This window comes from Aotus nancymaae, unplaced genomic scaffold (assembly GCF_030222135.1).
Source record: "Aotus nancymaae isolate 86718 unplaced genomic scaffold, 86718_ANA_hifiasm-v0.15.2.pri h1tg000028l, whole genome shotgun sequence".
NCBI classification, from domain to species: Eukaryota; Metazoa; Chordata; class Mammalia; order Primates; family Aotidae; genus Aotus; species Aotus nancymaae.
Genome location: NW_026988441.1, coordinates 40,508,734 through 40,531,177, shown reverse-complemented (window position 1 = coordinate 40,531,177; position 22,444 = coordinate 40,508,734). Strand labels below are relative to the sequence as shown.

At 60.3% G+C, this 22,444-nt stretch overlaps 1 protein-coding gene across 7 annotated transcripts in view; it reads right to left on the bottom strand.

Annotated features, from left to right (window-relative positions):
* The window catches only part of PIP5K1C (phosphatidylinositol-4-phosphate 5-kinase type 1 gamma), an 81,672-nt gene that overhangs the window by 31,627 nt on the left and 27,601 nt on the right, over positions 1-22,444 (bottom strand). For all 7 annotated transcript variants that reach the window (XM_021676614.2, XM_064382090.1, XM_064382091.1 and 4 more), the window contains exons 2-5: positions 6,289-6,320; positions 4,441-4,533; positions 1,429-1,559; positions 530-647 (exon numbers count right to left, since the gene is read on the bottom strand). In XM_021676614.2, the coding sequence (XP_021532289.1) occupies positions 530-647; positions 1,429-1,559; positions 4,441-4,524 (333 nt within the window). In that variant the 5' untranslated portion in view covers positions 4,525-4,533; positions 6,289-6,320. The remainder of the gene's footprint in view (positions 1-529; positions 648-1,428; positions 1,560-4,440; positions 4,534-6,288; positions 6,321-22,444) is intronic.

Genomic DNA, 22,444 nt, shown 5'->3' with positions numbered 1-22,444 from the left:
CGGTGAGCGCCGCCCTCCACACGCGTGGTTTAGGAGCCCTGGTAATGGGCTGCTAGGTCAAAGGGGTTGGCCTAGATTTTGACTTTTCTGACTCGAAAACATCAAGCCACAGCTAGAGCTTGGGAGGTCCAACGAAGCTGGTCCCCAGGGGCGCCCAGGTCCCAGGGACTTGTTCTAACCATAAGCTTGGGTCGGTCACTCTGGCGCCAGGCTGCAGAAGACTGTACCATCTGTTTGGGGAGTGCATGCCCTCGCTTGCTTGACAGTGAGGCCCACGTGGCGAGGAATGGAGGCTCCCAGCCCACGGCAGCCAGGACGGAGTCCTGCTGCCGCCAGTGATGCGAGCTTGGAGGCTGATCCTTCCCCCTTTCCCAGGTGAGTCTCTAGGAGACCCCGGTTCTGAACCCGACTGTAACCCTACGCAAGGAACCCAGGGAGGCTGCCCCCCAACGCCTGACCCACAGGCCCTCCGAGACCCCAAGCACGTTCTGTTGGAAGACAGGAAGCCCGCGGCAGTGAATACGCTTACCAAGTAATCGTCCGGCCGGATCCCGAAGAGCTCCCGGAAGTAGCGGAAGGCGACGGGCGCGTAGGTCTTGAAGCGGAAGTCCTGGAAGTGGTGGGCAGGGGTGAGGTTGCTGCCTTCACTGTGGAGGAAAAACGGGAGGAAGTCTGTGGGGAGGGGTTGGGCACCTCTCCCCGACTCCCACCACGGCCCCTCCTACTGCCTCTAGCAGCTTGGCTCCAGGGCTTCCGTGAAACGGCCCAATCCCACAAGCAACATGGGGTTCCTGATGGGACCGTCCCCCAGTAGCCACCCTCCCTGCTCTCATTAACGACAGGGCCCACAGTGTTGGCCAGGCACATGGCCGCCAAGAGTGAGACCACGCCGCCCAGCCTCTCCTGCAGCTAGGTGTGGTCATGTGACTGCACTCAGCCGACGAGACATGAGTGGAGCAGGAACACTGTGGTTATGTCCTAAAGGGAAGGGCTATGTTGTTCTCCTCCTCCTCATTCCTCCTGTGGCTGGAATGAAGCCGTGATGGCAGGAGCCTGGGCAGCCACCTGGGACCACTGGTCACAGAGCTGTATACTGAGAATGCTGGTGTCAGGTGACCAGAAGGAACCCAGGATCCCAACACCAAGGTGCCTCCTGACCAGCCCTGCACTGCCTACCGGCATCTGAGGATTGCAGAAGAGCTAACCTCGATCTTTTCTTTTTCCTGCTCTTAAAGTGCCTTTACATCAGGTCTCTGATTGAGCAGCAAATGAACATCCTGAAGGACAGAGGGCCAGAGCTCAAGGGCAAGGAGGCGCCAGGAGGGGCCGGGAGCTGTTTCCAGTGCAGAAGGGCACTCAGGACAGGCCGCTCTACCTCAGAGCCGCGCATGTGCCAGGCGAGCCCTGAGGCTCTGGGGCCCAGCCTACCTGGGGAAGAAGATGCTCTCCACCACATAGAAGTCCTGCATGAGCACGTCCCGCTCGGGCTTGGAGCTCAGGTGGCCCACGGTGTAGCCGATGCCCAACTGGATGGCGCCCTTCAGGGTGGAGGAGGTGGTCTGCGGGGAGACCAGAGCGTCACCCCCGGCCGCTCCCCGCCTCGCCCTGTACCCACTTTGTGCACACCAGGGGGTGGAGACTGTGTTCAGCTGCAGCTTGGGACCCGTCACCTGCCAACATCCCACCAGTGGCCCCCGGAACATCTGTCCTATAGCTGCTGAGCTGTGGACACTGGGCCGGAAGGTGGAGTCACCCTCCCTCGGGCCACACAGCCAGTACAGGGCTCGGCCATGACTTCCACCCCGTTTCACTCAGCCCTACAGTCCTGTTGGCTAGCTAGGTTCTAGAAGGTTCTCACAGTATGAAATAGCTCCAACTTAGCAAGGGTCGATTCACTGTCAGGGTTTCTTTTTAGGGGGTATCGTTCACAACGTGATGCCAGATCACTTTCATGTCTGCAGACACGGGTTCCTGCTAGCTGCTTTCTATGTAATACATGTGGTCACACTGGGCAACCCACACGGCTGCTCGGTGCCTCAGGTTCCCTGCCTGTGGACAGGGATGGGCACAATGGTTCTGGCCCTCTGGGGGATGTGGTGTCAGCAGCTGTTATAATTATTTTTACTTAATTTTTTATATTTTTGAGGCAGAGTCTTGCTCTGTCACCCAGGCTGGAGTGCAGTGGTGCGATCTCGGCTCACTGCAACCTCCGCCACCCGGGTTCAAGCGATTCTCCTGCCTCAGCCTCCCGAGTAGCTGGGACTACAAGCACATACCACCACACCTGAATAATGTTTGTATTTTTTTTTTTTTTTTTTTTTTTTGAGACGGAGTTTCGCTCTTGTTACCCAGGCTGGAGTGCAATGGCGCGATCTCGGCTCACTGCAACCTCCGCCTCCTGGGTTCAGGCAATTCTCCGGCCTCAGCCTCCTGAGTAGCTGGGATTACAGGCACGCGCCACTGTGCCCAGCTAATTTCTCCTGGGTTCAGGCAATTCTCCTGCCTCAGCCTCCTGAGTAGCTGGGATTACAGGCACGCGCCACCGTGCCCAGCTAATTTTTTGTATTTTTAGTAGAGACGGGGTTTCGCCTTGTTGACCAGGATGGTCTCGATCTCTTGACCTCGTGATCCACCCGCCTCGGCCTCCCAAAGTGCTGGGATTACAGGCGTGAGCCACCGCGCCCGGCCTAATGTTTGTATTTTTAGTAGAGATGGGGTTTCACCACGTTGGCCAGGCTGGTCTTGAACTCCTGACCTCAGCTGATCCCCCCGCCTTGGCCTCCCACAGTGCTGGGACTCCAGGCATGAGCCACCGAGCCCAGCCAGCTGCTGCTACTTTATCATCTGCATCATTGGCATTATTCTCGCTGTGTGCTCTTGTCAGCCCTGGGAAGCCACCTCAGCCCTCCAGTCTCTGATCCAGGTCTCCCGAGCCCCCGTCGCGGGTGCGAGGCGGTAGGGAGGATGGTGGGCAGTTGGTTTCTGCCACTGCCCAGGCTCAGCCAGCCTCCTTCCTAAGTCACACTCCAGGTGTGGCCTGCACGGTCACCTTCTCAAGATGCCACAGACACAACAGACGTGTGCCCAGAAATGACATACAAACGGCCGAGCCTGCAAAGACGCTCACTGTCACCGGGCACCAAGGAAAGCAAATGAAACCACAGACGGGCCGTGCGCCGTGGCTCCCGGAGGCCGGGCCGTGTGCCGTGGCTCCCGCAGGCCGGGCTGGAAGGATCGTCTGAGCCTGGGAGTTTGAGACCAGCCTGGGCAACATAGCGAAACCCTGTTTCTACAAACAAACCAAAACATGAACACCATGAAGAGACGCCACCTCACACCCACGAGGACACCAGAATCAGAGAACAACCCCAAGTGCTGGCGAGGACGTGGGGACGCCGGGACCTCGGGCAGCGCTGCTGGGACTGGAAATCGGAACAGCTGCTGTGGAAACCGTCTGGGAGGTTCTCAAAGGGAGACATGGAGTTACAGGTGCCTTGGCAATTCCACTCCTGGGTGTCTGCCCAAGACCGACCAACACACGTATCCACACAGACGCACACACGTGTCCTCAGCAGCACAGTGCACAACAGCCAGGCGTGTGAACCACCCCAGCGTCCAAGACGCAGCGAAGGGCAGGCGCAGCACGGGCTCCCAGGCGCCTGAACACGACTCGGCCGTGAACAGGAGTGAGGCTCTGACGTGGGCCCCAGAACCACTGAACCCTGAGGACGCCATGCTCAGTGAGACGCCAGACGCAGAAAGCCACACAGCGTGTGATTCCGATTCTACGAAAGGTCCGGGACAGGCCCATCCACAGAGGCGGGAGAGGGATGCGCGCGTGCCGGGGCTGGGAGTCGGGATGGGGAATGACTGCTAATGGGGACAGGGCTGCTATTTGAGCTGATGGAATGTTCTGGAATTAGAGGTGACGGCTGCGCAACTCTGCGAATGTACTAAAAGTCATGTACTGAACACTTTAAAGGGCGAATTTTACAGTATGTGAATCACATCTCAGTAAAGCAGGTATTTTTTTAAACAGACAGGACCTAGGCATGGATGGGAACAGAGTGGGGGTCAGGCTTCCTGCCAACACGGTGTGAGCCAGGCCACCCCCGAGCGTCCCATCCACCAGCTGAGGCGGTGGTGGGACCCGTAACCCCTCTCCCTCACCAGGGCTGAGAGCCTAGGCACTGCCAAGGTTTCTGACACTCAGAGCCAGGTAGGGGTTGCAGCCAGGCCGAGTCACAGAGCATGCTGCCCGGCCGCCAGGCAAGGACAGCAAACACTGGGGCCTCACCCAGGTCTGAGGACTCCAGAGCCTGTCCCTGTGCAGACCCTGATGTGTGTCGGGGTGATGGACCCCATCCGTGGTACCCGTGGGAACCCCCTCCCCTCTGCTCCCTCCCGCTTCCCCCAGCCAGCTAAGGGGAGCCGAGGAACCTTCTTGTAGGTGGTTTCGCCGGATGCGTCCACACCTCGATGGCCCAACTTCTTCCCGTGGCCAGGGCCCGGCTGTGCCGTCATGGACAGGGCCTGGGCAGAGGAAGCAGGAAGCGTTAACTTCATGAGGAGCACCCCCACCTGAGCAGGGCACACTCTGAAACCCTGGGAAGAAAGGGTTTAGTTGCTGGGCCCAGCAGGGGCGCGCAGGGCAGGGGCAGGTCCGGGCAACTCCGAGGTGCAGCAGGAGAAACCTCACTTGCAGGCACCTAACGGGCTGGCTGGGGCCCCTCAGTGTCCCTGCTGGACACTCAGAAGCGCTCACTCCGAGGGGCAGACCTCTGGCTCCTCCAGAAGGGCAGGAGGACTGGACGGCCCCAGCCCCTAACTTCAGGGTCTCCCCCAGGTGCTGTGGACACTGGGGCCGGACTGCTCTCTGGGGTGGAGCTGCCCTGGCACTGCAGGGTGCTGAGCAGCATCCCTGGCCTCCACCTGCTCCATGCTGGAAGCACCCCCCAGCTGTGACAACCACAGATGTCCCACCGCCCAGTGTCCCCAGGGGACAGGACAGCCTAGTGAGCTCCCTAGGCTGGAAGACCGAGAAGAGCATCTGGCCCCTGAGGGAGATGGTCAGGGTCAGGCCAGCTCCTGCAGGCTGCCAGGCAGCACAGGCATCTCAGCAGCTGCCCTCAAGGGAGGATGTGAGGAGGGGCCATGGGAGTCTGAAGGGACACAGAGGCCAGCCAGGGAGAATGGCCCTGCCAGGCACCGACACTTAAGGAGCGCCACTATGTTTCTTCGGAGATCCCAGGGGCCCTACATCGGCCAGCACCCCCACTGCTCCCCTCAGCCAGACCCCATCCCACAGCCATCGGCCCCAGTGACGCTCCAGCAGCCCTGACACCTGCCCTGCCCGCCCCTGGCAGCTGATGCTGCTGTCGTGTTCTGTGCATTCTCCCGGGCAGCCGCCAGGGGGCAGGCTCTCCCCAGGAAGGCATCCAGCCACCTGTGCCGCCCTCCCTGATGCCCCCGGGCAGTGGGTACTCCGAGGAAGGATTCCAGGGTCCCAGGCTAGGTAGACAAAGTCTGAACGGCTCAGGATATGGACGCAGGGCCCAAGGGCAGCCCAGGTGGGACAAGTGCCCTGGGGACCGTTCCTGGGAACGGGACTCGTGAACAGGTACCCTGCGGGCTGCATGTGGGGAGACGGGGAGACGCAGCAGCTAGCGTGCCCTCGGGGAATGGCCCACACCACCTGCGCACACAGGTGCTGGGAAGAAGGCCACTCCATGCCACGGGGCTGGCAGAAGCTGCTAAGGCAGGTCCACTGTGCAGAGAGCTCTCCGGAGGAGACAGCAGCAATGACATGACAGGGAAGGGACTGTGCGAACGCCGCCGTGTGACTCAGACGCTGAGGGTGTGGGTGGAGCTGGTAGCCTTGGGCATTGCCCTCTGGGCAGCGTCTGACCCTCCGGCCTGCTCCTCCATTCCTGCCCCCAGTCCCCCTGCGTGAGCTGCTCTCTCCTCCCCCACCCAGCCCCCAGAGTCCTGGCCCCACGTGGCCGGGAACCCAGACGAGCCCTTCCCACCCCTGCGGCCCTGACCAGCACCCCCGCCACTGGGGGTGCGGCCCCTCAGATGCAGAGCCCTCTTCCATCGCAGAATTTCACCCTGACTACTCAAGACATGGTTGGCGTGGACCCCGTGTCCCTCCTCCTGTGGACACTGGATGGCGTCCGGGGCCTGAGAGATGCAGGGAGCCCCCCAGGCCACACAGCTTCTCTGCGTGTAGGGAGGAAGCGGGTCAGGGTGGGGACCCCAGGCCCTTCGTCTCCTTCAGACACTCACCTCTGTCGGGGCTGCCTTCTTCTGAGCCAAACCTGCAGGAGAGACAAGCGAGATATCAGACCAGGCCTGGTGACCCCTGGGAGCCCCGGGCCCAGCCCCCCGCCCACCTCCTGGACCCTAGGCCTGGTGTGTGTAACTCTGCGTGGGGCCTGTCTCAAGGGTACACAGTCAGAGAAGACGCAGACTGAGTGTGCTGGGAGGGATGTGATGAGGCTGGGGGCCGCTGGGACCTGCCACGGTCACCCCGGTCAGGGCCACTGGGGCTTAGAGCAGGGGAGAGAATTTGCAGCCTCAGGGAGGTGAGCAGCTGGCGAGGCCCAGGCTCGGCACCCAGCAGAGGGCCTGGGGCTTGGACCTGGCTGGAGGAGGAGAGGGGAGGTGGGGAGGAAACCTCCCCTGCTCTGACCCCTTCACGCCCACACATCAGGTTCTGAGCAGTCACTAACCGAGCAGCTCTGAACTATCAAGCCCCACTTCCCCGGAGGCAGGCGACAGGAAAGGCTCGGTCACGGGGAAATCAGGTGCCAGCTCGGGAGAGGGGGCGAGAGCAGGCTGGAGTTGGGGAGGGCCCAGACCCCGAGCGGCTGCAGTCAGTGGGAGCTGGCTAGGGGTCCCCAGGGCTGGCGCCCAACCTACCCGTCTCCAGGGAGAGATTTGTGGAAGGATAAGGGAGCCTGTGAGGAGCGCCCAGCCCTGCCCTGGCTCCTGGGCCCACAGCCTCCAGTCAGTGCCTGCAGCGGGGTGCAGGACAAAGCTCCAGAGAGGTCAGGGGCCTGCTGGGTTGAGCCAACGCCTGGGCCCTGGCTGAGCCGCGAGCGCCTCCCTCCACGCCAGGAGGCTGGGATGAGGGACAGGCGAGACTAGGCACCTGGGACCCAGGACCATGTTCCTAACCCCGGCTCCTGGCAGTGGGGCCCCGGGGTCCTTGTCTGGACAGTGGGCTTCCATGGAGGGTCTTCTGCTCAGAGTTGTTGTGGGCAGAACACGCGCCCCCAGGACTCGCCTGCCTTGATCGTGAAACAGACTCTACAGCTGTGATAAGGGCCCTGAGACCGGAGGGCGGTGCGGAGTGATCCTGGGGGACCCGGGCCCCCGATGTCCTCACGGGGTCCTCACGAGAGAAGCGGGGAGAGTCAGAGACTGGAAGAGGCTGTGAGGTGGCTGTGAAGGGGGAGGAAGGGCCCCGGGCCAACGGACAGACTGGAGCAGGCGCCCCTAGGCGCTGGGAGAGGCGGAAATGGAAATTCTCCCCTGCAGTCTCTGGTGGGCCCAGCCCTATCCCACAGCTTGACTTTAGCTTGGTGAGGTCCCATTCTGAGGTCGGATGCCCGCCCCAGAGCCCTGAGGTAGGAGTCGATCTCGGTGACTGCAGGGAACGCACACGCTGGTGTCCACCATGTGGGACCAGGCCAGACCCGGTTTCACCCTCAAGGGGCTCACAGTCAGTAGAGGTGGGTGCAGGGCCAGGTGCTTGATGTGGGGTGACAGGTGGGGTGTGGATCAGCAAGGGAGGCTTCCTGGACAGGTCGTGTCTGGGCTCATTGCAGAACAAAGACGCAGTGGGGAGCGGGAGGGAGTTCCAGGCCCAGGGAACGGCACAAAGGTCACGAGGGGGCTGAGGCGGCGGCGCTGCTGCACGGGTTACACAGCATCCTCCAGGCTCACCTGAAGGCAGCCGGCGAAGGGAAGCGACTCCCTGTGAGATTCCGATGCTGGCACCACCCGGGGCCCAGGGCATGGACATGAATTCTTTTCAGTAACACAGTGATGGGGTGCCCAGCGCTGCCAGCCTCTTCTCACTCCATTCTCCCTTCCTAGAGGAGGCTGAGGGTCGGGAGGTGAGGCTGACGGAAGTCTTCCAGCTGGGGTAGGGGGGCAGCCCCTCACATGGGCTTATTAGAAGCTGGCGTGCCCTGCTCCCGGGGCATGACCCTCTGGCCGGCTCCCTGCTCTGGGCTGGGCAGCAGTGAGCTGGAACTGGTGGGGCCCTGGCTTCCAGGCCAGCCGAGGTGTGCAGGGGAGCCCAGGACCCGTGAGGGGCCAACCAGGTGAGGCTCAGGGAGGTGCAGACAGGTGAGGAGGTGGGTGCAGAGTCCGAAAGGGTGTAAGCCCGGCTGGGTGTGGACTTGGGAGAGGGGACGGGAGAATTTCCCCGAGAGACATCAAGTCTTTCCAAGCCAAGACCTTAGAGTCAGCAGAGAGTGCAGAGAGGGAGGGAGTCCCTGTTTTAAGACTCGGAAGGTGATGCACAGAGGGAGGGGCTGACCCACCCCAGGTCACACAGAAGCAGAGGCAAAGTCAAACCCCAGCCTGGGTCGCCGATGCCCTGCCCTCTCAGCCCTGCCAGCACCCTGGCCCCCACGGGCACCGCGCTGCTCTCGGTGGGTGCGCGGGAGACCCACGTGTGCGTCCCCTGGTGACTGCCCTGCTGTCTGAAACACGTCCCCGCGGGCACTGAAGGCAACTGAACACAGCTGGGTGGGGCCACAGCTTTGCTCTGCAGCTGGGTCAGAACCGCCAGACACAGTGAAGGCACAGGGTGGCGAACTCTGCGGGGTCAGGCCTGGGGGCAGGCGCAGGCCGGGGAGGGAGCTGCAACCGAGAGGCTGGTAAGGCCTGTGGCCACGGTCAGTCCCCATGCCTGCCTGGGGGCTCCGGATTGGACAGCGTGCCCCCACATTCACGTCCCTCCAAGAATCTCAGCAGGCAACCTTATTTAGAGATTGCTGACGTCATTGGGTAAGATGAGGTCGTGCTGGAGTAGGGCGGGGCCTAGATCCGTGGTGGCTGCTGTCCTTATAAGAAGCCCCACGGAGAGGCCAAGACGCTTGGGGATGGAGGCGGGGCGGGAACCGCTCCTCCAGGCCCAGAAACACCAAGGATGCCCCGAGGCACCAGGAGCAGAGGAGGCGTAGGGAGAACTTCTTCCCAGTTGGAGGGCGCAGCCCTGCCCACACCGGGAGCTGGGCTCCGGGCCTCCAGAGCAGGGCTAGAATAAACGCCTGTTCACAGCCTGCTGCTCTGCGCCCCCCAGTCCCTGGGACTCAGGGGTGGGCCTCACAGGAAGGCAGCCCAGGCCCTCCCCCGCCTCTCCAGTGAGGATCCAGCCCTGGGTGGGAGGGATGTAACAGCGGAAGGGTCCCCCCCTCGGGCCACCTGGAAGCCCTGCAGGGCTGGGCGGGCGCAGAGGGGGTGGGGGGCCTGGAGGGGTCAGCGGACCAACCTGCTCACCGCAGGGGCCGGAGGAGGGGGCGGGCCGGGGGTGGAGCGAGTGAGGTGACTCAGGGAGCTGCCTCTCTGTCCTTCCGAGGACAGGGCCGGTCGCCCCCAGGTCTCTGACAGGCCACGAGGGCCACTCCGGGCTGGGGGCGGAAGGGGCTGGAGGCTGACGTGACGTTTGGGTTGGCGGCCCCGCAGAACAATTCAGGTTTTGCGTCTAGGGTGTGGGGGAAGGAAAGGAGAGGGCAGGAAGCCAGCGGCGGGCAGGGCGGCCATTCCAGGCCTCTTCGGGCCGCCACAGTCCTGACTCTACTCCCGAAACCGCCCCACTGAGCCCCCCATGCCCACTGGAGTGACTCAGCTGTTTTCCTTGGTGGCTGGGGTGCTGGGCAGTCAAGGTGCTTGGGTGGAGGAAGGTGCCCTGGGTCCGCCCTGCCCAGCCTGTCCCAGCCTCCCTACTAGCCTGGGACCAAGAGGAGGTAGTCAGGCCTTCCCGACCCGGCTCTGCCGACCTTACCAGGAACCTCACAGTCACCTGTGTTGTGTCTGGGCCCCCTGCCTCAGTTTCCCTCCTTGGCTCCATGTCTTCATCTGCCCGACTCACCTGAGCCGGCTGACAATGGGGAGAGGAGAGGGGTGGCCGGCTCGAGCCCTGCTGGGAGCATCTGTGCACTGGGGGCCTGAGGGGCTACTGAAGCCCCAGGCAGGGGCAGGGGCAGGGCAGGAGGGGGAGGGGGAGGCACTGGGTTAGGGGACCTGGGGAAAATGTGGTGCTTCCAGGGCAGACAGGAGGGGCTGGCAAGGAGAGGCCAGAGCCGGGTATCCCGTGGAGGAGAGGGAACTGGGGAGGAGGCAGTCTTGGAGCCACCACCCGGCCCGGGCGTGCGCAGCTGGGCACCATCTTCGCTCCATCCCTGCTTCCTGTGAGGCCCACCCCGGGTACGGAGCCTGCCGTGACCCCCATCAGGGGCCACCATGAGCCGAGCGCTGCTCAGCCTGAGACGTGACTAATTATCTGCTGCATGAGCCACCCCGTTTTCGAGGAAATTAGGTTTTAAAAATAGTCGGAGGAGGAAAGGCGAGCTGTGCGGTGGAGCCGGGAGGTGGGCCCCTCAGTCCATGGCTGCCAGCGGGGACGGGCGGGCAGGGGCACCTCGGGCATGTTGGCCAGGGTGGGGGGGCAGCCAGGGTTTCATCTCTCCTGCTCCCCACTCTCGAGGGGCAGCAACGCCCCTGGGCCTCTACGCCAGCCTCTGCTGCAGCCGCCCACTGTGTGGCCTCAGATGAGTCCTGCACGTCTCTGAGCGGTTTGCTCCGCCCGGGCTGAAGGCCCCCTCTCCCAGCCCCGTCACAGGACCCGGCAGCGACCCAGGCCTGCAGCACACGGTGCTGAGTGCTTGCTGCACGGGGATCTCATCGGCCACCTGCATGCCGGGCCTTCTCTCTCAGCCTCGGTCTCTTTGCCTGCAAAGTGCGGCTAAAGCCAGCACGAGCCCTTGAGGCACTGCCACTCTCCATAAGGCCACAAGCCACCTCTGCACCCGACACACAGCCACACGGCCACAGGCCAGTGGCCTCTGCACCCGACACATGGCCACAAGGCCACCTCTGCACCCAGCACGGGGCCACAAGACCACCTCTGCACCCGACACACGGCCACTTCTGCACCCAACATACAGCCACAAGGCCACCTCTGCACCCGAACATGGCCACTTCTGCACCCGACATACGGCCACAAGGCCACCTCTGCACCTGGCTACAGTCACCTCTGCACCTGGCATGGGACCACACAACCACCTCTGCACCCAGCACGGGCCACATGGCCACCTTGGCACCCAGCTGTTCACTGCTCTGCGCCCCTGGATGGGGCTGCTGCCCAGAGGGCCACTGCTAGGCGCCACAGGACAGGTGCAGGCTCACCGTGACACAGCAACTCAGTGCGTGAGGACACCGAGGCACGGGGTCCTGCAGTCCCGCAAGCAGGAAGCAACCCCGGGCCAGAGCTCACGCTCAGTCCTCATTTGCTAGAACAACAGGTCCTCTGTCCTCCCGCTGCGCAGGCCTCTAACCATGGGGACCACAGGCCCTTGGGGGACCTGCCAGGAAGGCCAGGCTGGGCAGCAGCACTCCACGGCACAGGCTGAGTTGGAGAACCAGAGTGGGCAGGGCCAATCCTCAGCTCCGGTGAGGCTCAGCCCAGGACCAGGTGGCCGAGGCGGTCCATGCGACAATCTTCTCTCAGGAAACTGCAGAAAGCGCTTCTGTGGCTGGCCACAGACGGCTGCGATGCTTGGCAGTGGTGTGACTCGCTCTGACCAACAGAATGGGATGGAAGGGATGACGGGCGTGAGGAAGGCTGGCACTTCTGACTGCGTCTCTGGGAACCTGGGCCTTTGAATGCTCAGAGGCCGGCTCCCTGCAGAGAGCCCAGGTGGCCCCAGCTGCCCCAGCCATCCCAGCTGAGGGCTGACAGGCAAGTGCAGGACTAGCTTGAGTCTCCTGCCACTGCTGACCACAGCCGTGGGATTAACCCCAGGTACGACCTGCAGAAGAACCACCCAGCTGAACCCAACCCAAATAACAGAATCGCCAGCAAATACACAGTTGCTTGAAGCCTCTGTCTTGGGATGGTTTGTTACACAGCAACGGCTAACTGAAACAGGCATCACGTTTCCGTGCTGACAGCGTCTCTCAAAGAAATACCTCAACTGCTATCTGTGGACTTCTTTGGAACAGAAGGAGTTACAGTTTTAAATTCCTTTGTCTTACTTGCATTTCTTACATCCAAAGGGGCGTTAATAATCTGTATGATGGATTGTTCAGCCAAGAAAAGGAAGGAGGCTCCGACACAGGCCACAGCACGGGTGCACCTTGAGGACGTCATACTCAGTGAGAGACGCCAGACACCAAAGGCCACACAGTGTGTGACCCCATTTCTATGAAATGTCCAGGACAAGCTGACCCAGAGAGATAGGGAGGGGATGCGTGGGCGCCGGGGCTGGGGAGGGATGGAGAGTGACAGCTGATGCGCACAGGGCCTGCTTTCAGGATGATAGCAATGTGCTAGAATTCACAACCCTGTGAATATGCCGAAGAGAATTTACTCAATTGCAACCATTTCAAAGGGGGAGTTTTGTGGCAGGTGAATTATGTCCCAGAAAAGCAAAATGAAGCAGCAGATCCCTTTAGCTGCGAAAGCATTGCCCAGTGACAGACACCAGCTGGAGCCCTCTCCAAACTCTGCCATCCTGCAGGGCCTCAGTTTGCTGGTCTCTAAAGAAGGTCAGGGGACTAGGTCAACGCTGGACCAGAAGGACAGCAGTCCGGCACCTGGAGCTTCTCAAACCGTCTGTGCTGAAGGACTGAGCTCACCCTTTCTTTTCTCTCTGTCATGGACCAAGACTTCGGTAAAACGCGGTAAACATCAACTACCAAGGTCTGAAAGGCTGGCTCGGCATCCACAGAACCACGCAGTTGGTCACTGGCGCTGACCCTCAGCCTCTGTTCCTCCCTGGCATGGACCAGGATGGACAGTCCTGTCCCTGGTCACACTGAACGATCCTGTCTCAGGCCTCTTCTCTTCTCCCGCTCCCGCCGAGATGCACTCTCACTCTGTCACCAGGCTGGAGTGCAACAGCACAATCTCGGCTCACTGCAACCTCCACCTCTGAGGTTCAAGTGATTCTCCTGCCTCAGCCTCCCGAGGAGCTGGGATTACAGGCGAGTGCCACCACACCCAGCTAATTTTTGTATTTTTAGTAGAGATGAGGTTTCACCATTTGGCCAGGCTGTTCTCAAACTCCTGACCTCATGATCTACCCACCTCGGCCTCCCAAAGTGCTGGGATTACAGGCATGAGCCACCGCACCTGGCCAGACCTCTTCTCTCTTGATATGACCGTACCAACAGGAAAACAGTTTGGGGGCCTCTAGGCACCCCCAAAGCCCATGCAAACCAGGATCTCCGCCTCAGCACTGTGGACGTTAGGACTGGATCCTTCTCTGGGTTGGGGCCGTCCTAGGCACTGCAGGGTGCTGAGCGGCGTCCCTGGCCTCCACCCTCTTCATGTCAGGGGCACCCCCAGTTCTAACAACCATAGATGTCGCCAGACATGGCCCAGAGTCCCCAGGGGGAGGGGCAGGATGACCCCAGGTGATGACCCGCTGCACCAGCCCCTGAGGTTAAGCCCTTGGGTGAGGTGTTACGCACGGCTGCAACAGCAAACATCTGCACCAGGTGCCGACCGAGCTCTCCCCACGCAGAATCCCACCAGCCTGACAAGGCAGCCACGCCCGACAGCTGCATCTGACACACGGGAAACCGAGGCCGGGAGAGGTGGAAGGATTCTGACACCGCTGAAGAGAACATGCATGGCCAGGCCTCCCACCCGCTTGTCTCTAACCTCATACAGTCCTGGCGAGATAGGCACTGGCGACCCTCTTTAGGAACAGGCAGCACCCGGCTGACAGTCCCCACTGGGAAGCGATGAGAGCCGTGAACTCAGGCACCTGAGCCCCAAGCCCGGAGAGTCACCATGTCGCACAGCATATGCGTGGCCCCTGGCACCCACCGCTCCCAGCACACCCCGGGGAGTGGCCCGCATGGGCTTGGTTCTGAGCCCTGCAGTGTGTGGCTTTGGTCAACTTTAGGAATCAGAAAGTTTTGGAGAAACACCTGGGTTTCTTGAAAAATAGGCAGATCTAGAAATAAAAGGCCGCATCGTCACTTGCCATCACCCCTGGCCCAGCACACTCGCCTCCGCCTTCATCCCTCATGGCCCAGTCCCCACGCGTGGCCAGAAGGCGCCCGTGAGCACCCACCTGTTCCAGCTGCCGCCTAACTCATGATCGTTGTTTTACAGGCGGGGAAACGGATTTGGAGAAACTTAGGAAGTTATCCAAAGTCAATGGCGCAAATCTCTGCAATCCCATCTCCGAATCCAGAAAAACCTTCAGCAAAATTCAACGTGAATTTCGTGTCCCCCCAAAATACTGCCAACAAAGACAAAAAGGAGAGGAGGAGAGACCGCTTTTACTTTACAAAGAAATGTAAGACCAGGCGTGGTGGCTCCTGCCTATAATCCCAGCACTCTGGGAGGCTGAGGCAGGAGGACTGCTTGAGCCTAGGAGTTTGAGACCAGCCTGGGCAATATAGTGAGACCCCATTTCTAAAAAAAAAAAAATTAAAATTAGCCAGGAGACCCCATTTCTACAAAAAAAAAAATTAAAATTAGCCAGGAGCTGGGCGCAGTGGCTCACGTCTGTAATCTCAGCACTTTGGGAGGCCAAGGTGGGAGGATCACGAGCTCAGGAGTTTGAGACCATCCTGACCAACATGGTGAAACCCCATCTCTACTAAAGATACAAAAATTAGCTGGGTGTGGTGGCACATGCCTGTAATCCCAGCTCCTCGGGAGGCTGAGGCAGGAAAATTGCTTGAACCTGGGAAGCGGAGGTTACAGTGAGCTGAGATCGCGCCACTGCACTCCAGCCTGGGTGACAAAGCGAGACTCTGTCTCAAAAAAAAAAAATAGCCAGGCGTGGGGGTGCACACCTGTATTTCCGGCTACTCAGGAGGCTGAGGTGGGAGGATCACTTGAAGCCTGGAGTTGAAGACCAGCCTGGGCAATAAAGCATTATCCTACCTCTACAAAAGATGAAGTTAGCTGGGCATGGTGGTGCATGCCTGTGGTCCCACCTACTCCAGAGGCTGAGACGATAGGACACTTGAGCCCAGGAGTTGAAGGCTGCAGTGAGCTATGACTGCACCAGCGCACTCCAGTCTGGGCAACAGTGAGATCCTGGGTCAAGAAAAAAATACAAAACAGAACTTTGGTGTTAAAGACAGGAAACATTCTCGAGTTAATCGCCGATTGCAGTAGTTACCATTCCCAAAAGCACCTTGAGAAACCAGTCTAGTTCAAGATGCCGAATCGCATCAAGTGTTGACAGGTGGCGGTGCTGAGGTTTGCAACTTTGAAATGCTTCCAAAACACAAGCTGGCTAAGAGGGATGGAGGGATGGCGGGATGCAGGGATGGAGGGATGGCGGGATGGAGGGATGGCGGGATGGAGGGATGGCAGGATGCAGGGATGGAGGGATGGAGGGATGGCGGGATGGCGGGATGGAGGGATGGAGGGATGGCGGGATGACGGGATGGAGGGTTGGCGGGATGGAGGGATGGCAGGATGGAGGGATGGCGGGATGGAGGGATGGCGGGATGGAGGGATGGCGGGATGGAGGGTTGGCGGGATGGAGGGATGGCGGGATGGAGGGTTGGCGGGATGGAGGGATGGCGGGATGGAGGGTTGGCGGGATGGAGGGATGGCGGGATGGCGGGATGGCGGGATGGCGGGATGGCGGGATGGAGGGATGGCGGGATGGAGGGATGGTGGGATGCAGGATGGCGGGATGGACGGCGGGATGGAGGGTTGGCGGGATGGAGGGATGGCGGGATGGCGGGATGGGATGGAGCGATGGTGGGATGCAGGATGGAGGGATGGCGGGATGGAGGGACAGAGGTATGGCGGGATGGCGGGAGGTGGGATGGCGGGATGGAGATTTGGAGGGATGGCGGGATGGTGGGACAGAGGTATGGTGGGATGGCGGGAGGCGGGATGGCAGGATGGAGGGATGGAGGTTTGGAGGGATGGCGGGATGGAGGGATGGTGGGATTGGGGGATGGTGGGATGCAGGATGGAGGGATGGCGGGAGGCGGGATGGCAGGATGGAGGGATGGCGGGATGGAGGGATGGTGGGATGCAGGATGGAGGGATGGAGGGATGGCGGGATGGAGGGACGGAGGTATGGCCGGATGGCGGGAGGCAGGATGGCGGGATGGCGGGATGGAGGGATAGAGGTTTGGAGGGATGGCGGGATGGAGGGATGGTGGGATTGGGGGATGGTGGGATGCAGGATGGAGGGATGGAGGGATGGCGGGATGGAGGGACGGCGGGATCGCGGGAGGCGGGATGGAGGGACAGCGGGATGGCGGGAGGCGGGATGGCAGGATGGCGGGATGGAGGGATGGGGGTTTGGAGGGATGGCGGGATGGAGGGATGGTGGGATTGGGGGATGGAGGGATGCGGGATGGAGGGATGGTGGGATTGGGGGATGGCGGGGTAGTGAGACGGCAGGACGGCGGGACAGCGGGATGGAGGGATGGCGGGACGGAGGGACAGAAGGATGGCGGTACAGCGGGATGGCAGGATGGCCAGATGGCGGGATGGCAGGATGGCCAGATGGCAGGATGGCGGGATCAGGGAATGGAGGGATGGAGTGAACAGAGCCAACTGTCAATCGCAGGACCCACGTGGTAAATCGTGGCTCTACTGCCCAATTCTTTCAACTATTCATCACTTTTTGAAATTTTTCTTAATAAAATCCCCGTATGCCAAGTGAAAGGTGAGTCTTGACCTTGGACACAGGTGTTTTCAAGCTTTGGGGAAACACGGTTTTTGAGAGGACTCTGCTTGAGGAACCCGAGTCGGCACACGGCTCACAGAGGATGCCCCCGAGCTCTAGCAGCTGGGCCTCGTGCCCAGGCTCCCTGTCTGGCACCGAACCTTAGAGGGGCATGTTCCTGCCTTGGGGACACTGCCCGGCTACCCCTATGTCCCTGCGTGGGCGGCTCCTGTCCTCCCGTTTGGGTCTCAGCCTGACTCTCGCCTCCCCAGAGACTGTCCTCACAGCCGCCTTCCTACCCGCCCTGAATCTCGTTCTGTTTCCCCACAGTGCACGTCACGGTGGGGAGTGACCTTGCTCCTTCTGGTGAGAGCAGAGACCCGGTGTCTTGTTCACGGCTGCTCTCCCAGACCTACCCGTTGCCCAGCACACAGCAGGGGCACAGCAGCGCCGGTGAATGGAGCTGCGGCAGGGGAGCTGGGCTGGATCTGGGCGATCCAGAGGGGTCCTCAGCTGTGGAGGGGGAGCACTGGGGAGGACATGACCTGGGACCCGGGCTCAGGTGCACAGTGAATCTGCCACCAAGATGAGGCATCAGGAAGAGGCACAGGCTTGGGTCAGATGTGCTGAGAGCAGTCGGGACCTCCAGGGTTGGAGGGGCCCCAGGGATGCCCTGGATGTGGTTCGACATGGCTGGGCTGGGCACACATGGGAGACAGCGTGGCAGAGCAGTCAACTGGAGCCTAGAACGTGCCCGGGACATAGTAGGTGCTCAAGAAACTTTCTGCAGCAAATGAAGAGGCGAATGCCATGGGAGATGCTGCCCGGGCTATGACAGGGCTTGGGGGATCCCACTCCTGCCCTCTGGTCAGGTGAGAACACCCTGGCTACAGCCAAGCCCCTCGGGCTGCTGGGGCCTCATCCTTGGGGGACATGGCAATGGCCTGGAGTCCCACAATCAAGCCTGGAAAAACAGCCCTGAGGTGACTACAGGCCATGTGTCACCCTGGATTCACACTCTTTTCTGATCCTGAGACGCCTGGTGGGGTGAATGGTGTCGTGTGATATTCTGTCCGCTGGGTTGTTCATTCATTCCATTCATTCATTCATTCATCCAAACCCAAATCAGCAAGCATCTCCTGGGTCTGGAGGATGAGACACCACTGAGGCAGCTGGCTCTCTGTCTAAATACAATTGTCCTTTTTTTTTCTTTTGAGATTCTCGTGTCCTGCTCTGTTGCCCAGGCTGGAGTGCAATGTCACCAACCAGGCTCACTGCAACCTCCACTTTCCAGGTTCAAAAGATTCTCCTGTCTCAGCTTCCCAAGTAGTTGGGATTCAAGGCACCCACCACTATTCTCGGCTAATTTTTGTATTTTTAGTAGAGACAAGGTTTCACCATGTCGGCCAGGCTGGTCCTGAACTCCTGACCTCAGGTGATCCACCTGCCTCTGCCTCCCAAAGTGCTGGGATTGCAGGCATCAGTCACTGCACCTGACCCGTCTAAATATAATGTCTAATAAGAAAAGGTTTTAAGCACCTAGAAAAGCACACAATCACATAAAAGACACCCGTATGTTACTACATAAGTCAAAAAAAACCTTTTCTGCTTATCCCTCAGTCAGGAGTCAGCAAGCTTTTGTAAAGGGTCAGGGGAGATCAGGCGGAGGCCAGGACATGTCTGGGATGGGCTTTGGGCGTGGCCCTGAAGGCGGAGGCAGTGACCTAAATGGGGGTCTCACCAGGGGAGACTCCGCCCTCCAGGGTACACAGGGTGATGTCTGGGGCCATCTGTGGTTGTCATGACTACGGGTGCTCCTGGCACTTTAGTTGGTGGAGGCCAGACCGCTCGGCGCCCTGCAGTGCCCAAGGCCACCCCACCCCAGAAAAGGATCAGGACCCACAGGTCAGCAGTGCTGAGGGACAGAGACCTTGCTCTAGAGACTGGGTGGTAGAAGCCCCCCCACCGCCCATACACGAGAACCCGGAGTGAATACAGTATGGAGGTGTGTGGGATGGGTGTGGCGGTGGACGAGGCGTTCCTGATACGATTCTCCAGGTGAGTACAATGTTTCAGGAAAAGAACATGTGTGCCTCTGCCATCCCTTCCGTTTTGTATTTTTTTTTTTTTTGACACTTGGTCTGTCACCCAGGCTGGAGTGCAGTGGCGCGATCTCAGCTCACCGCAACCTCTGTGAAGTTCCCTGTGGTTAAAGCTGCACACGTACACACATCCCCGACGAGGGCTGGTGCTCTGCAAGCCATGTCTCCAGCCCTCTCAACCCCCCCGAGGGGACTGTCACTGGACCTATTCCACAGCTGTGTGAGCTGAGGCTCAGAGGTCTGGTCTGGGCAAGTCAAAGACAGCGAAAGTCACTCTAGCCTGGACTTGAAGGGCAAATGGCAGCCCCAGGGCAGCTTCTGGAGGAGAAGCCGAGCTTAGGCACGTTTTTCAGATAAACTCCAGGGGAAGCAGCTACACAGAGGCCACTCAGCCAAACGAGGCTGGATCCTGGGTTTGGTCCTCTGGCTCCTCAGCCCACCGGGATACAATGCGAGTCCCTTCCCCGTCAGTCTGGCTTGTGCGAACACGCTTCCACGAACCCAGCCGCAGGGCCTGTCGTACGCTGCATGCTGCTCTGACCCCGTCCCCTCCGCCGCCCAAATAGCACAGAGGGGAACAAACAGAAGGTGACTAAAACTTCTTAGAAAAGGCATTGTGGGCCGGGCGAGGTGGCTCACACCTGTAATCCCAACACTTGGGGGGCTGAGGTGAGTGAATCACCTGACTGTCAGGAGTTCGAGACCAGTGTGGCCAATATGGTGAAACCCCATTTCTACTAAAAATACAAAAATTGGCCAGGCATGATGGTGCACACCTGTAATCCCAGCTACTAAGGAGGCTGAGGCAGGAGAATTGCTTGAATGCAGGAGGCGGGGGTTGCAGTGAGCCAAGATCATGCCACTGTACTCCAGCCTGGGCAACAGGGCAAGACTCCATCTCACAAAAAAAAAAAGGCACTGTGGGCTGGATGCAGTGGCTCATGCCTGTCAACCCAGCACACTGGGAGGCTGAGGTGGGAGGACGGCTTGAGCCTAGGAATACCAGACCAGCCCAAGCAACACAGCAAGACCCCATCTCTTAAAAAATAAAAAAACTAGCTGGCGTGGTGATGTGCACCTGTAGTCCCAGCTACTCGGAAGGCTGAGGTGGGAGGACGGCTTGAGCTTCAGAGTTGGAGGCTGCAATGAGCTATGACGGTGCCACTGCATTTCAGCCTGTGTGATGGAGTAAGACTGTTTCTGTTAAAAAAAAAAAAAAAAAAAAGAGAGAGAGAACAGAAAAGGAGAAGCATCATACTATCATGCTAGTCCAAGTCACCAGGAAGCACGAGAGGCACAGGGGCCCAGCACCAGCAATGACACCTCCTTACTCACTGCTAAGCTGTCACTAATCCTGTTTCCCTCTTTCCTCTTGCCGCTAGGAAGCCCCATGTCCTTAGAGATGGGATAGTGCCAGTTCTTGAAGAGACACACGGGAGCTCTTTTTCTGGCCTGGCTGCCCACAAGCACCCTAACGTGGCCAAGCCTCAGCCTCTCTGGACCTCAGTTTCCCCAACTGTCACATAGAGTTGGAATGGTACTGACCTCCCGCGTGACACAAGGACTCTGAGCTCATTTCCACGAGGCACACGGAATGGGGCCAATGAGAGTGAAGCCGCCTCCACCAGTGACCCGGGGCCCTCCCGTGCCATGTGAGCTGCAGGGGGTCCTGGAGACCCCTCACACCCCGGGCTCCTGTGGACTGATGGAGCTGCTGAGGCTGACTCTCAGGGTCGCCCCAGCCAGCCCACGCCTGCCTTTCTGACTCCTGCAACCAGGAGATTGGTTGAAAATCACTTCCAGAGATTTTCTGACCCCCCAATGGAGCCAGGCCCCCCCGGCTGTGCTCCCAGGTACCGCCATCAGGTACTGCAGACACCTGGACATCTGTCCCCACCTCAGCCTGGGTTCCTAACGGACAGAGCTGCTGGCACGGACCCAGCTGATGTCATGCTGCTGGGCGGGCGCTCCGCTCTGCCCTGGCCCCTGGCCTGCCCGCACACTTTCTCCCTGGGCCCTCGATAGGCGGGCAGTGGGCGTCCTGCCTCTGTGTCAGGACACGGACACAGGAACCCGCAGTTCAGCTCCCAGCTGGGCCCAGCTCACCATCCCCACACGCTGGCCCTGGCAGCCATCAGGCCACTCACATGGCAAGCGCTTTCCCCCATGGGACGCCTGCCCTCGATGCTCAGATGCTGCAGGTAGGTCAGCCTCCACTCAGTCCCAAACAGCCGCTCACCTCGCAGGTGCCACGGGGCCTTTTCCAGGCTGGAGCCATTACATCCTCAGCTAGCTGCAAAGCTCTCAGGGCTCTCAGTGCTCCTGGGGTCAACCTGGCTCTGCCTGGCCTCACCCCTGCCCCTGGGCCATAGCCCTCAACTGTAGTCCGGCCTAATGGCCTCACCACCCCCTCAGAGGGTCCCTGACTGCTCAGGCTTCCTCAAACCCTTGGGCCTTGGGACCTGCTGTGGCTGCTGCCTGTACCTCCCACCTCCTCTCTGCTTGGTGAGCGCCTGCCCAGGGTATGGCCCTCCCAGGAACGTTTGCCCACGCCTGTCCCCAGACCTAGGTGGTCCTAGTCCTGCCCCCTCCCTCCAGCACACCGTGCTGTGCTCCTGCCTGTGGTGGGCAGGGGGTTAATATGGTTCTCCCTGGCTCCACAGGGCAAGGCCGCCTCTCCCTGGTTCTCCAAGAGCCCTGTGCCAGCCCAATGCTGGGCATGGAGCATCTGTGGAACAAGAAAGCCTGGAGGGCTGCATGGATGAGGCTGCATGGTTAAACGCCAGGAGCCTCAGGAGAAGGAGGCCTGGGAACAGAGCTCACAGCTTCTCCTCACACACACCCTGGCATCTGCCTGAGCTGAACCTCAGGGCAGGGTCCGAATGCCCAGCAAGTCCTCAAGGCCACGGCCCTTCTGGCCCAACCTGCCCTGAGCAATGCCCATCTTATGTCCCTTCTGCAGAGAGGGAAACTGAAGCTCACACAGGAAGTACTAGGATGCTTTCGTAGAGACAGAATCCCAACTCACACTGCTTTCAGAAAAGCAGAAAGGTGCGTGTGGGGAGGGCTTTTGCTAACGGACCTCAGGCTGGTTTTCAGAAACAAAGTTTGACTGGCTCAGGCCACGCCCCTTCATTTGCATACCGCCCGCTGCTGCTTTCCAGGCAGAGGTAGGATGGAACAGCTGCACCAGGGACCGTGCTGTGGCCGGGAAGGCGGAAGGACCTACCACCGCACCCTTCCGAGGAAAAGTCGGTCCCTCAGACAGAACGGGAGAGGCCGGGGTGGTGGGCTTCGAGCCCAGCTGGACCCTGGGGCCTACAGGCCTCCGTCTCTCACCTCTCCGTTGCTCTCCCTGGCGACCCTGACCCCATGACTTGCCTCCAGCCCCGGCAGGTGCCCGGGTCATGGGAGCCGCCAACACCCCTCTGA